Here is a 16,788-nt window from a genome sequence, read left to right as displayed (position 1 = left end):
TTTATTCATGCTCATCAGTTTGAAAGATGCTATTTACACATATTTGCATGTAAATGCAACCACACTTAAGTTATGGCCCGCGGGGCTCCCAAAGTTGAGTAGCCCTGATTTAGGCCATGTCCTCACAGGAAAAAACAAACAAACAAAGACCCTGCAGCAGCAAGTCTCAGAGTCAAGATCAACTGATTCGGGTTTACAGTGCTCATGCTGCAGTGTTAAAAATAGCAGGGTAGACATTCAGGTTTGGGATGCAGCCTGAGATCCGAGACCCTACCCCTTCACTGGGTTCCAAAACCCAGTTTCCATTACAAGCCCAAAGATCTACAATGCTGTTTTTAACCCTGCAGCACAAGCCTGAAACAACTGACCCAGGCTCTGAGGCTCACTGCTACGGGTGTTTTGGGTTTTTTTGTTATGTCGATGTACCCCCCCTGTCATCAGAACGGGAGCTGTTCAATGTTGCCATCTTTTGAAAATCTGGCACTCTTCTGATGATTATAGAACAGAAGTGTGCAAGAGATTTTGGTAAGTGGTCAAGGGCCACACTTTTCCATGGAGCGGTGGGAGGTCGGGATGGAGGTTGGATGCAGAAGAGAGCTCAGGGTAGAAGACTCGGGAACAGGAGAGGGAGATCTGAGAGGGAGTTTGGGTGAAAGAGTGGGTTGTGATCTGGGGCAGGGGCTTTGGATGCAGGGTCTGGGAGGGAGTTGTAACCTGGGGAAGAGGATGTGCAGAGGGTTTGGGTGATGACTTGGGGCAAGGAAATGGGCTGTAGGGTCAGGAAGGGGGTATGGGTGCATGAGGGGATTCTGACCTGGGAGAGAGGTAGGAGGGATACAAGGCCTGGGAGGGAACTGTGACCTGGAAAACCGGTATAGGGTGGTGCTGAGAGTTTGAGTGGTGACTTGGGGAAGGAGGAGATAGTAGCCTAGGGCAAGGAGCTGGGGGGGGGGGGGGGATATGATGGATGGTGCCAGAGGTAGGCTCTGACCAGGAGGCGCTTACCTTGGCGGCTCCCAGCTAGCAGCCCCACAGAACCCTGCAGCAGGCAGACTCCCTGCCTGACTCTGCTCCAGGTGGGGAAGGAGAGGTCTCTGCTCCAGGTGGGGAAGGAGAGGTGAAAAAAGGGAAGGCTTTGCACACTGCCCCCACCCCCAGCAAAATTTCTCAGCTCTACTGGCTGAAAAACAGCCAATGGGATCTGAGAGATTTTGCTGGGGAGTAGGGGCAGTGCACAAAGTCTCCTCCCACCCTTTACATCCTGGTGCCTGGAGCAGAGAGTCACAGGGAGCAGCCAGCTGCTTAAAGCGGTGTGAGCTGCTCTATTCCTGAGGGCCCATGAGCTGCATCCAGCAGTTTGGCATGCTGGATTCAGCCTGTGGGCCATATCTTACCTGCCCCTGTCATAGAGTTAGTAACCCTGCTAAGAGCTGGGTGGAAAAGTGTTACTTAAACATTCATTTAAGTTGTCAAAAGTCAACAGCAAGAATGATTTAGACTTTAGAGCTATACTATGTGAGAGGACGTAAATCTGTGCATACAAAGGAAAGAGCTATCCAGTTCTTTTTTTTAAATGTTTATTATAAGCAACACTTACTTCTCAATTCGGATTTCAAGTGCAGACCCACTTTTAGAAGTTTCCAGCACATGTTCAATTCTCAAAACAGTATCTAAAAAGGTAACTTTCACTCTTCTTAGAACTGAAGTGAAGAAAAGAGAAGACAACAAGTTACACATTAACATCAGTGAGAGACACTGATGACTTAATAAATGAATAAAGACAAATTCTTCTTTGTCAATTGAACACTAGCATTTGTTTCATTGTTAGAATTATAAATAGCTTCTAACACAATATCACAGTGTTAAATGAGGAACTGGTTTCCTTAGCTTCTTCCAGTCGGACATTCAAAAAAATATAAAGCAATCTGAAGAAAAAAATACTTTATAATTTCAAAACTGCATCCAATGCCTTGTTATGCTAAGTCTAAGTCTTCAAATAAAACCATGAACTGTACAGAAGACTATACTACCAGGTTTTTCCTCTACTACTAACAGCAATGATGAGACAACTGTCACATGATGTAATAAATAAGCACTGTCAGAACCAAAACATCCTGTCAGTGAGTCCTGCAAAGGAAAGGAATTATCCAAATTTATGCTGACAGTGACAGCAATTAAATAATTTGGCTTTAATAAAGAGCTGAATCAGCACACTGCAGGAAAAGTATTTTGTTTTCTTGTTTACTACTGTGATTTTATTTCCTTGCTCTCCCCTCCTGTTTTAACTGTTAGAAGATGTCACTGATAAAAAAATTGAGAGAGAAGAGAAGCAGTTGCAGGTGAGCTCTCATTTTTTTAGTATCATGGCATGGTGTAGACCAATGGTTCTCAACCTATTTATCGTCATAGGTCCAGAGTGTTTTCTGGGCTGCAAGTTGAAAATCATGCTGTCTCCCACCTAATACCATGCCTCAACATAAACCCATATGCCCACTGCCCTCTGCCCAGAAACTGCTCCACAGAGCTGGGCTAGGAGGCTGTGAAGCAGGGTGTGGGGCAGATATCAGGCACCTCAATCCCAGAACCTGCTCTGCAGTGTGGGCGGCATAAACGCTAACTCCAGACATCACCATGGAGGGACCCCCAACCATGACCCCACACATCAACCCCATCACATGGAACTGGGAGGCAGACCTGACCCCAACTACATGGGCAGTAGCCCGGAGCCCAACCCTGTGGGGCCATGCAACAGTAGACACTCTGGAGTCTGTTGGGCTGGGCCAGGCAGTAGCTGGCAGCCTGCTGCACAAGGCTTGGGGGTAGCCAGCAGCCCATAGCCTGACTTTATTGGGCCAAGGGGCAGCCCAGAGACTGCTGGGCTAGGTGTTAGGCAGCAGTTCAGACTCTGACTCAGCTGAGCCAGGTGGCAGCACCGACCCTGACCCCAAGCCAGCTGTGGTGGAGGGCAGCCAGGACCCAGGCGCATGAAGTGCAGCAGCCAGTAGCCTTACTGATTTTATTGTGCTGGGCAGCAGCCAGGACTCCAGAGCCCACTGCATGCAGGTCAACTGGGACCCAGCCTAGTGGCCTTTAGCACACAGCTGATCTGGACAGCAGCAGTGTGCGATATAAGACATGGGCCTCATGTGGGTTGAGAACCACTGGTGTAGACTAAAAATCTAACTTAAGATGTTAATTCACAAGATGCAAAGAAGAGTCGTACCTGTTTCAATAGTTTCTGCAAACTTCTCAAGCCCTTCAAAAGGTTGGGTCCCTTCCCCTTGTTCATCTGTCAGTTTTTGACTAAGACATTCTTTTGCAAGTTGCATACTACTGGTCATAAAACTTGACCAATACATAGGCTCTGAACCAGATGCTGTAGAAAAAGATAAAATACATTTGACGGTAAATGTAAAACCAATAAAACCAAGAAACAAATGGTGCGTTTGGTATATCTAGAGAAAGGTCTAGTCTACATATATATTGCACCAGTTTATTAAAAGCCTGATTTTAAACAACTAGTTAACAGGGATGTTAATGGTTAACTGGTAAACCTGACCCTGAACTAGCACCATTCCCAAAGGGAGGGCAGGGAGGCAGAGAGGGCAGGGAGGGCAGTGGGGGACTGGGCATGAGCCAGGAATCAGCTGATTCCCGGTTTGTGCTCAGTCCCCCGTGCTGCACTTGTGCTTTTTAAATGTATTAAGAGCCACCTGGCGGCTCTTAATATATTTAAAAGGCAGAGCCACAGCGGGGTTAGCTCCCGAGGTGAGGAGCTAACCTCGCTGTGGCTCTGCCTTCTCCCCCTTATCAAGTAATTGACTAGTCGATAGAAATTCCATTGACTAGGCGATTAGCTGATTAAAAGCCATAACATCCCAATCCATGGTAAGACTGTTCTAGTAATCAAGGAGTTCACATTTGTTACTGATTTTGTTAAACGTAATTACAAATCACAATTTGTGGTGTCTGCTCTGTTTTTGATGGTCTGAAGCATGCATTCATGACAGTGCTCTCCTGCAAAGAGCCTGAGAGAACCCTGTAGCAGGATGACTTGCCCCATTAAAGGTTGGAGGCCTGTGGCCAGCTAACCCTGGTTACTATGGAGGCACATCTGAGCAGATACCAGCTGATTTCCCTAAAGCACGTTAAGAAGTTGTAAAGAGAGGACTCTCAGGGAGACCTAAGGTGAAATAAAGAAGCAGACTCCAGCAGATAAAGTTGGAGAGTGAAGCTACAATCAAGAAAGGCCTGGGAGTGACCTGATAAGGGGTACACAAATGGACCTGCAAACATCATTTTGAATGTTTATTAACTTAAACCAGAACCCAGAAGCAGTGAAAATGGATACAAAGATTGGTGAATTACTGAAAGTAATGAAATAGAAAACTGAGGTGGGAAGCTCTCTTATAGGGCACACAGAGGCCACAAGTGAAGAAGCCACCCTGTGACAAATCCACTGAAAACTGTATCACTACCTCTCATCATATTAAGTTCATGCCATTGCAGCATCCGCCAACCATGTGCAGTAACCAAGTTTCTCTCCAATCAAATTCAACCATCCACTGAAACTGGCCAGTAGGAGCTACCGTATAATAGATAACTAACAAAGCATTGTATTCTATCAAGAATTTAAAGGCCATCTATATAATACAATTTGTCCAGATGGCACAAATAAAGCGAAATACAAACTTGCGGTCCTCACATGGCAGCATGCCACATTACAGGTAGAACACTCACAACTAAGGTCTCCTGAGAATTTTCCTATGAGTCAAACATAAATGGAAGCAAAAATGAAGATTCAGATTTGCTTTAATAAAAAAGAAAAATATGGGATCATGGCTGACTATAAAGTGTTAGGTACTACACAGGCACTTATAAAGGGAACATCTCTTTATTAATTTCTAGAATTACATCTATGTAAGCGTAGAAGCAAAGACATAGAACTTCAAATACTATTGACTTAAATTAAGTAAACTGTTGACCAATTAAAGAATACTTGATAATTATTGTAGTCTCTTTTTCTAAGATAGATATTAAGCAAATAGTAGCTAGGCACATTTTTTTTTACTGTAGGTACAATATTATCAAAAATAAATAATTAAAATCAGACCTGGTTGAAGCAAAAACTGCCAGCATAATATCAAAACATTTTAACACAGTAAAGAATTCTCCAAACCTATCATTGTAAACACTGAGCCAAGTAAGAGAATGCAGTAAACTTACCAAGACGAGGCCTTGGCCTGAAGACCATCTCTAATCCTTTCACTTCTAGAGCACAGTTATCCTGTAGCAAAGACCCCCAGGGGACAGACAGAGAAATTGACTGGATAAACCCTTCAGTGACTTCTAGAGGTGCATCTGCTGATTCCAGAACCTCATTAAGACACTAAAAGGAGAGAATACAATTTTGCTCACATTAACAGAAACAACACATTTAAGGTCTGCTAAAAGGGATTAAACACATTTAAAAAGCTGCAAAGTTATCCTCTAGTTTGGTTCTGTCAATGATGCATGCTAATTAAGCCCTAAACTTTTAATATAATATAGTTCCAGCTGTGATTGTTCTTATTATCTATATTACTGAACTGTTCACACAAATTCCCACGTGTTGCTAACAGAAATATTATAGTATCATAGTTTAAAGTCTTACCACACCAAAAAAATTACAGTTTTAGGAAAGGCCAGCATAGCAAATGAACAAAAAGTGCTTGTTAGTTGTGACAAGAATTTCTTTAATTAGGACAAAAGCCAAATAACTACATTTGATGTAATGCTCATGGTATACTCATCTAACTTGGACAACTTAGCCAAAAAGATTGGTTTCTAGTGTACCTCATGCTGTATTGACGGCTTGTTAGTTCTAACAATATGAAAAAGTTATTGCCAGTAATGTTTAATACCAATATTTTTCCAGTGTTCAAAATACAAACTCCCACTATTTTTCAAATATAAAAATTAGAACAGTGTTGACTTGCTGGTGTTCTACGGAAACAATACTATTCATAGACTCATCACTTTACTGTACCAGTCCTCGTACTAAAACAGGTGTCTGAGGAATGGAAGTAAGGGTCATAAAGCAACATGATTGTGTAAGTATCAGACTCATAGAATGGTGAACTGGATGATTCATTTGGAGAGAGACCTAATTTAAAACAAAAAAAGAGAGAGACCTCACCTCTCAAAGCTATTCAGTGCTAGAAAACATCCCAGACAAAATTTCAGTTACTGCTCTTTGCAGCTTTCATTCATACTATATAAATTCTAACAATTTTTTCAGTGCTACATTTCTTGGCATTAAAAGGCGACTTATGTTCTTGTTTAAATTGTCTATGTTTATATATTGCTAAATAAGATGAATTAAGCTTTTTTTTTTTGCTTAGTACACGGTTTTTAAATTCTCCATCATAACTATAAGATCGGTGCATAACTATAACTGACTGAGGGACTGAATTCAGAGTAGTTATCTCAGATCATGTACTTTTCAATATTTTCATTAATGACTTGGCTAATGGAGTGGAGAATATACTTATAAAATTTGCAGATGACAACAAGCAAGGAGGGGTTACAAGAACTTTTCAGATAGAATTAAAATTTAAAATGACCTGGATAAATTGATTAGGTCTGAAATTCCAAGATAAAATTTAACAAACAGAAGCACAAAGTACTACACTTAGGAAGAAGGTAAATCAACTGCTCAAATACAAAACAGTAAATTGACAAGAAAGCTGTAATACTGAAAAGAATGTGAACGTTATGTTATGGCAGATCACAAATGCCCCAAACATGATGCATTTGCGAAAACATCCACCTGCCCATACAGATTGGCCCCAAATTGCAGTTATCTCAGTGACTATTTGCTCTTCCTCACTGCCTGCAGAAATAATGAAATCCCTGGAAATGCACAGAAATCTCTGCATCAATCCAACAAGAACATATCTGTAACTGCGTTTGTGCTCTAAAAGAGGGTGCTCAACTGTAGACATTTTGCAGTGCAGAAGTTGTTTTGCTTCACAACTTTTAGTCAACTTATCTCCCATGATATTGTCTGATTTTTGGCAAGAATACAAAATAGTTTGTTGAAGTCCAAGAAACAGACACATATTACTTTTCACAGCAGCAGACTTACTGACTAGGAAATCTTTTTAAAAAAGCAAAAAAAAAAAGCTAAAGAAATAACAACAAAGGACAAGAATGTGCAAAGCATGTTATTTGTGTTTTTATTCTGTTATGGTCTAATAAAAAAGAGAGACAACAGCACATTATTTTAAATTAGTAAGTAGGCAAAAACCTCCACGTGAATAAATTAAAATGATTTGGACATGTATATCTGCATATTTATTTGTTTTTCCTGAAGTTAAGTATTTCAGGAAAAATTGTCAGAGCAGCCATGAGCAAAAGTTTCTAGATGCACTCTGAGGCCACCAAAAATGTGTTGTAAGAACTCTTGGTATAGATTAAGTATGTTAAATATTTTTAAATGGAATGAAATTAGTAGATGCAGAACAAACAGTTCCAAACACAACAAAAGTGAAAAATAATTAAAGTAAAACTACAGGCTCCTTGAGCACATGTAGATAGTAGGTTTAAAATGACTTAGAAAAAAACAGCTGTAGCACTTTCGCAACACTTATTTTTGCAATTGTTATGTCATGCATGAGAGGGCCATATCTAAAGAGCATTTGCTACTCACTAATTTATAGGCCAGAAAACACAGCCCAGCAAAAAAAAAAAATGTTTCTGCAACTGGAAAATGAGCATTATATGCAAATTTTACTTTCTTTAGTTCTTTAAGTAAATTGCAAGGGTTCAGTAATGTTTGTCTTTCAAGTCTAGTGAAAATAACTAAGGCTGTTTTACGATCCACTAGAGGGCACTAAGATCATATTGAAACATTAAGTCTTCTGGCCTACTTGAAAAAAACAGCTGCCCCTAAAGACCAAAAGAAGAAGATTTTTTATTTACAAAATGTCTTTTATCTATGGCATCTCAGAAGTCCTTTAAATACCGCACTTACGAAACATCTCTTTTACACAATTAGACCACAAATCTGCAAATACTAACATGCACGCTTAACTTTACTACTAGTAAAGTTTAGTGGTAGTTCACTAGTAGTAAGGCATGCATAAGTGTTTGAAAGGGCTAAAATGAACAAAAAACCAAAAGCCAACAATCTAGATTTCAGATTTAAAAAAATACTTTAATCATGGCTTCACACTGGAGCCCTGGACACTGACCCATGGCCTTCTTCGCTAGTGAAGGGTAATAAGATTTCCAGGGCCACTTATTTACACAATTCAACAACTCCTATGAAGTGAGAAGCTTACTACCTTTGCTGCAGTAGTGACAACAAAGCCATATTCATAGCTGTAACTGGATCAATATACTTTACTGACTACCATTCAATGTCTAATTTCCCATTCCTGAACAGAGTGATTGAATAACTGGCAAAGCATGAACTCCAAGAACACCTGTCCACTGCTACTATTCTGGAATCTGCTTAGCTGGTCCTTACACCAGAATATGGAACAAAAACAATTTATATTTTGTTGGTGATTGGACAGTCTGTTCATAGCCATGGACAGCTAGCAAACAGTAATACTCATGAATGATACTAGACCTCCCTAATATTTTATACAGTCAGACATAAGATACTACTGACTTACCTTAGAGGCCATTCAGAGTTATATGGAGATGGCTCTTGTTCTGCCTCAGACTAGACTTACATAGTTCTGATAGGCAAACTCCTATGCCTTCCAATTCTCACCTGTGGCATTCCATAGCCCTGTACCCTCTCCCCCATCTAAGTGAATATTTATATAAACATATAATAAAAGACTGAGACTATGCTCATACCATCCAGAGTTACATCTCCATTCTAAAAAGCTGAAAAATGACTGTAACTATCTATCTTAGTTTGTCAAAAAAAATCAGCACATAAATGTAGACCAGCTTACTAAACCTTAAGATAGGCAAAACAAGTGATGGTATTAAAAAGACAAAGGTGTTGTGAAGAACAAACTGATATCCTATCACCTTCCATCCAGTCAAGCCAAATATAATCAAAAATCCTCAATGATAACGAAAACTCAAATGTCAACTACTAGAAATACATCCTTCTTCTGACAGCTAGCCAAAAAACTATCAAATATTAATAGATACAGACCCAGCCATAAAGATGCATATTGTTGTAACTGACAGACTAAATCACTGCAGCACTCTATCCCCAGAAATGAATATGAAAGGCCTGAAAAAAATCCATGTGGTTCAGAATATGGCAGTCCATGCAATACTAGCAGATCACGATTACCACTCCCACTGCTTTTTTTTCCACTGACCCCCAACCGAATACCGGGGTCTACTTCTGGACCAGTGAGCTATGTATTAAAGCTTTCAGTGGTCTGGGTTTGAGCTACCACTTCCCTCTCCACTATCAGGTCTTTCCATGACAGCAGAGCTTCCTTTATTCAAGAACAGTGGAGCTATCCATAAAGCCAGCAATCAGCCCACTGAAAGATGGACCTCTCTTCCAGACGGCTGATTAACCTGCTACCTTGCCATCTTAAGGCCCATTTCAAGATCCCTCATTTCCTTTGCTTTCAAACGTTTTTAAATGCAGCCAATTCCCACTCAGAGTTACTGCATGTGGGGAGAACAGGAAAACCAACTGCACCAGCCAACTTATTTTATTGTAAGATGCTCAGATGCCATGGTGGCAAGTAGAATAGTTCCCCAAATAAAACATTAAACTTGACTTTATTGTTAAGGCAAAAAGGTGATTTAAAAATAAACCAGTGGCTCCTAGGGGAGGGGAGAGGCCGGGGGCAGATTCCTCAAGAGTAGCAGGGTAGCAGGGACAGCACTTCTTACCCATTTATCCAGAGGGACTTGCGCCAGGGATCCAGTACCCTGGTACAGATCTAGGCTGAGCTGCTCCAGACTGAGCTTCTCCTGCAGGAAGTGACCCAGGTACCTCTGCAGCAGGTACCTGCAGGCCCTTTTCTTGATGGATTCTGAGAAAGGCCAAGGCATGGTGGCAGGGACGGGGGGGTCTACAGGCTGGAGATGCTGGGCTGAAGAGAGGGGGCAACTCGGCTGGGGCGACGAGGGGCGAGGAAGGGGGAGCTGCCTGGCTCGAGTCAGCTCCGCTAGGGAAAGGGCTCCCTAAGGTCCCCCCTGCTCCCGCTCGCACCCCGTGGGGCCGGACCCCGCACCCTCAGGGGGAGAAGGCAATGACAGGTAGCTCCATCCTCACTTAGCCGCCGCCATCTTCTCAGCGCCTTGGGATGCCAGGGGGCGGCTGATCACTTGGGGGGGGGCTGCTCCGCGGTGGGGGTGAGGGTCGCGCACGCGCACTGTCCCCCAGCCTCGGTCCCCCTCAGCGGGCACGTCGCCTCCTCCTCCTCCTAGTTCTACCCTTCCCCCCTCATCATCCTTGAGCCACAGTGACGGGTTGTGACGTTAGAGCGGAAGTGAAGTCATAAAGCGGGGGCGGAAGTGAAGGGGCGGGCATAAGGCGGAAGTGGAAGTGGGTGGGAGGCCAGCTGCTAAGCTCATCTTTTGCGACCTTATAGACGGGCGGAAGGCTAGTCTGCGGCGGACAGGTGACTGGGATGGAGGGGGAAGGGTTTTGGCCTATGGCAGAGGGGAGTAGTGGAAGGAATGGTTGATTCACCGCTGTGCTGGGTGGGTGAGTTTCCCGAGTCAAACCCAAGGCCGAGTCTGTTTTTCCTGCACGCCGTGCAGCTGTCACCGTGCTGCCCGCGCTGCCCATAGGCCCTTTCCCAGGGATTGCTGGGCCTTTCCCTGGGGCTGCAAGCACAAACGAGGGCTGGCGGGGTCGAGAGGCGCCCTGCCGTACTTGTCTCGCGCCATTGGCCGCCAGCCTCCTTGCCTGTGGGGTGTGTGGCGGTGCTCTGGGAGCAATTTGACCCGGGGATGGAACGGGGTTTGGAGTGGTATTTTGCGTTGCCTTGCGTATTGCATGACTTGCGTATTATGACGAACGCAGTGTGTTCAACATTTTGGCAAGCTGTTCATATACACTGCAGACCTATTAACAAGCGAATAGAGGGCAAAGATTGAACAAATTTAGTTTCCTTACAGGCAAACAGCCATTTTCACTAACTCCCTTAAATATTAGTAACCCTTCATTTTCAGTCCAAGAATTAGAGCTTTCCTTTTATCGTTCTTTTCCTTTTCCCCTTTATCTTCCCTTTCCTGTATTCACTGAGGCAGCTTTTCACAGACCTCAATTTCTATGTGCTGAGTAGCAGATGAGGTTTTTTAGTGCTGACTCATGACAGGTTCTTCTAATGCAATGTTAGTTGCTTGTGTATTAAGAATACAAAAAAGTTCATTATCAGTTACTTTAAAAACCATATCTGTTTATTCCTAGAACTCAAATTGTTATGCTGAAACTTTGTGGTTTATACCCTATCAAGCTCCTCAGATAAAAATAATCCTTGTTGATCTGCTAATAACTGCAGGGCCCATATCTTCCTGTCTTAAAATAGTTTTCTTTTGGGGGAAAAAAAACTGTCTTGCTTTTATACCATTTATCTTGCATAACAAGCATTTGTGACCAATAAAGTTAAATGTAGTCTTTTCTGATCACAGAATGGAGACTGATTACAATCCCATGGAGTTTTCCACTAATCCAGCATTTGAAGAAGATTCTGAATGTAAAGACGTTGAAGGAACAGATGTTAAGGATATGAGACTAGAAGCTGAAGCTGTTGTGAATGATGTTTTGTTTGCTGTCAGCAATATGTTTGTCTCAAAAAACCTTCACTGTGCAGAGGATGTGGCATATATCAATGTGGAGACAAGAGAAAGAAACAGATATTGCCTGGAGCTCACAGAAGCAGGACTTAGGGTAACTTGTTTATCCTTTATAAAGCTAAATTGTTTACACTAAATATTGAGAGATCTAGTATAATTTTCAGTTGTCATCAAAGATGCATAGTCTTTTCTTTACTGAACACTTCTTAGAGTCTTTTCCTACTTCAAAATTCAGCTTTTTAGGGAGCTACTAAAACATCATTTCAATTAAATCCAGTTAAAGGGAGAGGATTTACACAGTTGACCTGCCAAAGTGCATCTTACATGAATGGAAAATGTTAAGTTAGAGTTCATGCAATAAGGGTTATTTAAAGTAAAACTTATAACTGTCCCCCACATCATTGGGGTATAGCATATCATTTTATTTTTTCTGTATCTGGTTTTATCTTGATACTATGTTTCAGTAACAGGCTGAAAATAGGTGAAGTCAAGCATTAAATAAAGATATGTGAGCACAATGCTATATTTTATGCAACAGACTACTATAATTTTTAGCTTGTCTATATGACTAAAACACTCAATATTGATTTTCTATGCATGTATCTCCATTTATAGTAATTAAATTGCTTGTGCAAACACTCGTGATGAAATGAGAACTTTCAGCTAAATTCAGGAGTAAGATTCTGTAAAGTTTTTGGTGGTCTGTTTTGTGAGGAGAGAAAATATTGAAAATTCCTTGTAAGGACAAATTGTTACATCTCTCGTACAGAAGACAAAGTATAGGCTTTATTGAACCAGTTTCTCTTAGTGAAAGACATGTTTTGAACTTCTATGGTGTTCTTCAAGTCTGAAGTGCTACAGTGGCACAGCTGTGTAGTTAGGCACTACTTACATTGATGGAAGAACCACTCCCATCAATATAAGTGATCTTCCTCTTTGATATATTGTAGTTAGGCTGATCCAAGGGTAAGTTTAACTTAACGACATTGCTCAGGGATTAGGGATCTCTCTCTCTCTCTCTTATTTATTTATTTATTTCTCTCTCTCTTTATTTATTTATTTATTTTTATTAATATTGTTAAGCCACTGAATGACATAGATGTGTCAACCTAACTTTTCTGTGGAATTAAATACATTTCACCTTTAAATGTACTTACAATACCTGTAAATGTTTATGCCAGATGGTCTCTTCCATCTTGTATTTAACTCTGACAGAGTATCTTTCTAGACCTGAAAAGGAGCTGTATGTAACATTGCTTCACCCACCTTGTCTCTACTATTCTGGGACCAACAAAATTACAAAGTATAGATTTTTGGCAATCCTTCTATTTAGTGTATTAATGTGACTAATTTTGTGATTCCCTTATGGTTCTCATTACACAGTGGCTAACCACACAAAAAAATTAATCCATTGGTCTTTTTGCTACAGGTGGTTGGTTATGCTTTTGACCAGGCTGATGATGGCTTACAAATGCCATACCATGAAACAGTCTACTCTTTATTGGACTCTCTTAGCCCAGCATATCGTGAAGCTTTTGGAAATGCACTGCTACAGAGACTCGAAGCTTTGAAAAGGGACGGGCAGTCATGATTCAGTCTGTAGAAACAAGCACATGTTGATGAATGGTTACTGATAATGGGAATTCTTACTGTTACACTGAGATTTTGCTTTCAGATATAGGCAGAAACCTAGATTAAGCTTCATTTCTTGCCTTAACATCTAGGTTCCTTACAATAATACTAACTTGTAAAGTATCAGTGTTGCTATGGATCTGCTTTGTCCCCAAGGCCACTTTAAGCTATCTTGGTAACTTATATAAATAGTATCCTTTTAATTTTATTTAACTCTGCTGTAGATCATCAGTTGAAAATAACTATAACACTTGAGGAATTTGATCTCTTTGTAAAGCAATATGAGCAATATTTTATTTAAGAAGCATCTTAATTGCTACTGTGTAAATCTTGAATGCCATATATGAACACAGTAATACTTAATGTGTCTATCTGTAAACTTTAACTCTGCTCCTTAAAAAAAAAAATTACTTGTTTTAGTTACATTAATGGGAATTACTTTATTCCATTTAGAGGATACATATTTCAGCTTAATTCCTTGCGTGCAAACCTGAAAATTCACTGCATCACTTAGTTTCATACGTCAGTTGCAGATTGCCTCTCTGATTTATTGTGCTATTAGAGTAGTTGAGACTTCCAGCAGGAGATTCTGCCTTCCCAAGTGGCAGTAGCTAAGCTGATGGAAGAATTCTTCCATCAACCTCCTGTCATCTACACAGGGATTTAAGTTGACTTGACTGCATCACCCAAGGGTGTAGACTTTTCACAGCCCTGACCAACATAATTAAATCAATCTGATATTTAGTTTGACCTGGCCTTAGTGCCAGTATTTGAGTTAAAAGTAATGCTTAGTATTCAATGTACCCTGGTTTGCCCCAAACAGCTTACTTTGAACAATAAACAAGATAACTGTTGACACATGAATGTATCATCTAAATTGTAAATGAGATAAGCACAGAAGTAAACTAGGAAGAACAGGTGAAATTTTTTTCTTAAATGCTCTGGTCTAGATCATACTAATGTTAAACTTTGGGAGGGAGGGGAAGACATTTGCACCTGTTTTACTATTCTGAAAGTTTGTTTACATTATACAGAATATACTCAAGTATTTTTGCTTCAGCCTTTACTTTTTACAATACTTTATTTCTGTAAGGCAGTGGTCACCAACAAGTAGAGTGGGATCTATTGGTAGATCTTGGAACTTCTGACAGGTGATCCTAACTGGTTTGGCCATATGCCAGCGCTTCAGCTGCTCCTCTTCCAAGTGCTGTGCAGCTCTGGCCCTTTGCCTTGGGGCTGTTCCCCCAGGAGCCTCCTGCTTGCTGGGCAGGGGAGGGAGTGGAGGGAGGACGCTGATGTCAAGGTGCTCCCTTCTACCATGTATCCTAAGTCCACAGAGCAGAGGGGGCACAATAAGCAGTGCTCAACTGGAGGCCACATCCTGAACCCCTACCCAAGTTATGAACCCCTTCGTGCACCAAAGGCCCTGCCCTAGCCCTGAGCTCCCATGCATCCAAACACCCTCCCAGAACCTGCACCGAAAACTCCCTTCCTGCAACCCAACTGCCTGCCCCAAACTCAGCTCAGAACCTCTCACACTCTTAAATCCCTTAACCCAAGACCAGAACCTGCACCGCAACCCTCTGTTTCAGTCTGGTGAAAGTGAGGGAGGATGGTGTCACCGGGGCGGGGTCTCCCAAGTGGCACAAGAAGCTTAAAGGAGGTGGGGCAAGGATGTTTGGGTTTGAGGTAGATCTTGGATTGCACTTAAACTCAAAGTGATCTTGCTCTTAAAAAGGTTGGAGACCATTGCTATAAGGCTTCCCTGCTTTGCCCTCAATTGTACAGTATCTTGTCCTAAAGAACAGTAAGTATATAATGTTAATGCATTGTTTTGGTTTGAGACCAAAGGCTTCATGAAACATTCAGAGATTGATATTGAATTAGAAGACAGTTATATGTATTTTCTATCTTATAACAAATACAAAGATCTTTATAAACTGATTGTGTTACTGTAAGTTTTCAAATGTATGGGAGGGACTTTTTAAAAAGTACCTAGTTGGTTTAAAGCACCAGTAATATGTCTATGACTTTATTATCACTTTTTTCCATATTTTGTACAATTCAGTATTTATTCATCCTTGATTATATAATTCTGCCTTTATTTTCCCATGTTTCATACTAGAAACAAACTGCATGTGAATCCAGAGAGGGGAGGGCTAGATTGTCAGCTATTATAGATAAACATGCTCCACTGACTTCAACAGAGCTAGACTGATTGACACCAGTTAAGGGGCCAGTCAAGCAAGTTGAGAATTTATTGTAGTTTTGTGGTGATTGTTAGGATTAAGAAGGCACTGACAGTCAATGCGTCTGTTTTGAAGTATAATGTTTTTCTGTTTTTGTGTTAATCCTCTGCCCTAAAGTTCAATGTATATTTTGGTTAAAAGTACTTTCATGCTCTAAGAAAAATGTTCATTGCTGTTGTGGCATATGCTTTAATCCTCTGTGAGGAAAATGTGCTTTGCCAAGCTTTTATCTGAATATCTACTCTTAACAGCACACCTGTTTATTTCAATGACTAGACTCTTGAATAAATGCACAAACTTATATATGATCCGCATTTTACTCTCCTTGACCCAAATAAATTGGAAACGTACACTTATTACCCAGGGCTCGCCGAACTATGGCAAGCCCCGCTTACCAGCCGCGCTGTCTGCCCGAACCCAGCTCTTCTGGGTTGTAATCTACTCGCCACAGGAGAGTAGATTGCATTATTTGTCGAACCCTGCTTATACCTTTCTAAACTTGTAAGTCTCAGATACACAAGTCAGGTAAACATATGGTAGTTTAAGCAATGCCTTTGGTTGCACTATACAAATACATACAACATTTTTAAAATTCACATCTTGAATAGTAATACTGGCCCATGTAAAAAGGGATGGAGATTTGCTTAAGGAACATTAGTGAACAAGTTTAATAAAATAATACAAACAACTGTCTGGTTACATTACATAGAATGGAGTTGGCTTTGATAATGACAAATTTTCGTGCAATTCTGAAGAACATATGTATTTAGAGCACTGGATTGTAGATCTGTTAGGAAACGAGTCTCTTCCAGTTCAGAATAAGATCACATCACTTTTGTATAAAGAATGATACTGTTTGTTTGCTTATGTACTGTAAAAGTGGCCAAGGTAGCCATGTTAGTCTGTAACTTTAAAAACAAGCAGTCATGTGGCGGCTTAGACTAACAAATAAATAGCAGCATGAGCTTTGGTGGGTAAGACCTACTTAATCAGATAAGTTAGAATGTAAATAACAGAAGTGGAGTGACTCTAACCCAGCACACTCAGTTCTTTCAGCCCCAGATGCTCCCACTTCCTACTACATTTTAACATCCTTACACTCCACGGCTATTTTGGAATACTG

The 16,788-nt window shown here is 41.0% G+C and overlaps 2 protein-coding genes across 6 annotated transcripts in view; one reads left to right on the top strand and one right to left on the bottom strand.

The window, feature by feature from the left end:
* The window catches only part of ATG2B (autophagy related 2B), a 95,090-nt gene extending 84,627 nt beyond the window's left edge, over window positions 1-10,463 (bottom strand). For all 3 annotated transcript variants that reach the window (XM_006133706.5, XM_025189916.3, XM_025189917.3), the window contains exons 1-4: window positions 9,871-10,463; window positions 5,227-5,389; window positions 3,224-3,376; window positions 1,598-1,700 (exon numbers count right to left, since the gene is read on the bottom strand). In XM_006133706.5, coding sequence (XP_006133768.2) covers window positions 1,598-1,700; window positions 3,224-3,376; window positions 5,227-5,389; window positions 9,871-10,032 — 581 coding nt within the window. In that variant the 5' untranslated portion in view covers window positions 10,033-10,463. The remainder of the gene's footprint in view (window positions 1-1,597; window positions 1,701-3,223; window positions 3,377-5,226; window positions 5,390-9,870) is intronic.
* A 36-nt stretch (window positions 10,464-10,499) lies between these two features.
* On the top strand, window positions 10,500-15,966 carry GSKIP (GSK3B interacting protein). 3 transcript variants are annotated; one of them, XM_006133711.4, is made up of 3 exons: window positions 10,500-10,604; window positions 11,620-11,878; window positions 13,214-15,966. In XM_006133711.4, the coding sequence occupies exons 2-3, from the start codon at window positions 11,621-11,623 to the stop codon at window positions 13,373-13,375; spliced, it is 420 nt and encodes a 139-aa protein (XP_006133773.2). In that variant the 5' UTR covers window positions 10,500-10,604; window position 11,620; the 3' UTR covers window positions 13,376-15,966. The 3 variants fall into 3 exon arrangements, with proteins under 3 accessions (XP_006133773.2, XP_075782733.1, XP_006133774.2); XM_075926618.2 differs by having other exon boundaries at window positions 10,598-10,686; XM_006133712.5 differs by having other exon boundaries at window positions 10,599-10,690.
* The last annotated feature ends 822 nt before the right edge of the window (window positions 15,967-16,788 follow it).

Source organism: Pelodiscus sinensis, chromosome 5 (assembly GCF_052426305.1).
Source record: "Pelodiscus sinensis isolate ZL-2025 chromosome 5, ASM5242630v1, whole genome shotgun sequence".
In the NCBI taxonomy this organism is placed as follows: domain Eukaryota; kingdom Metazoa; phylum Chordata; order Testudines; family Trionychidae; genus Pelodiscus; species Pelodiscus sinensis.
This window is presented reverse-complemented; position numbering and strand designations above follow the sequence as displayed.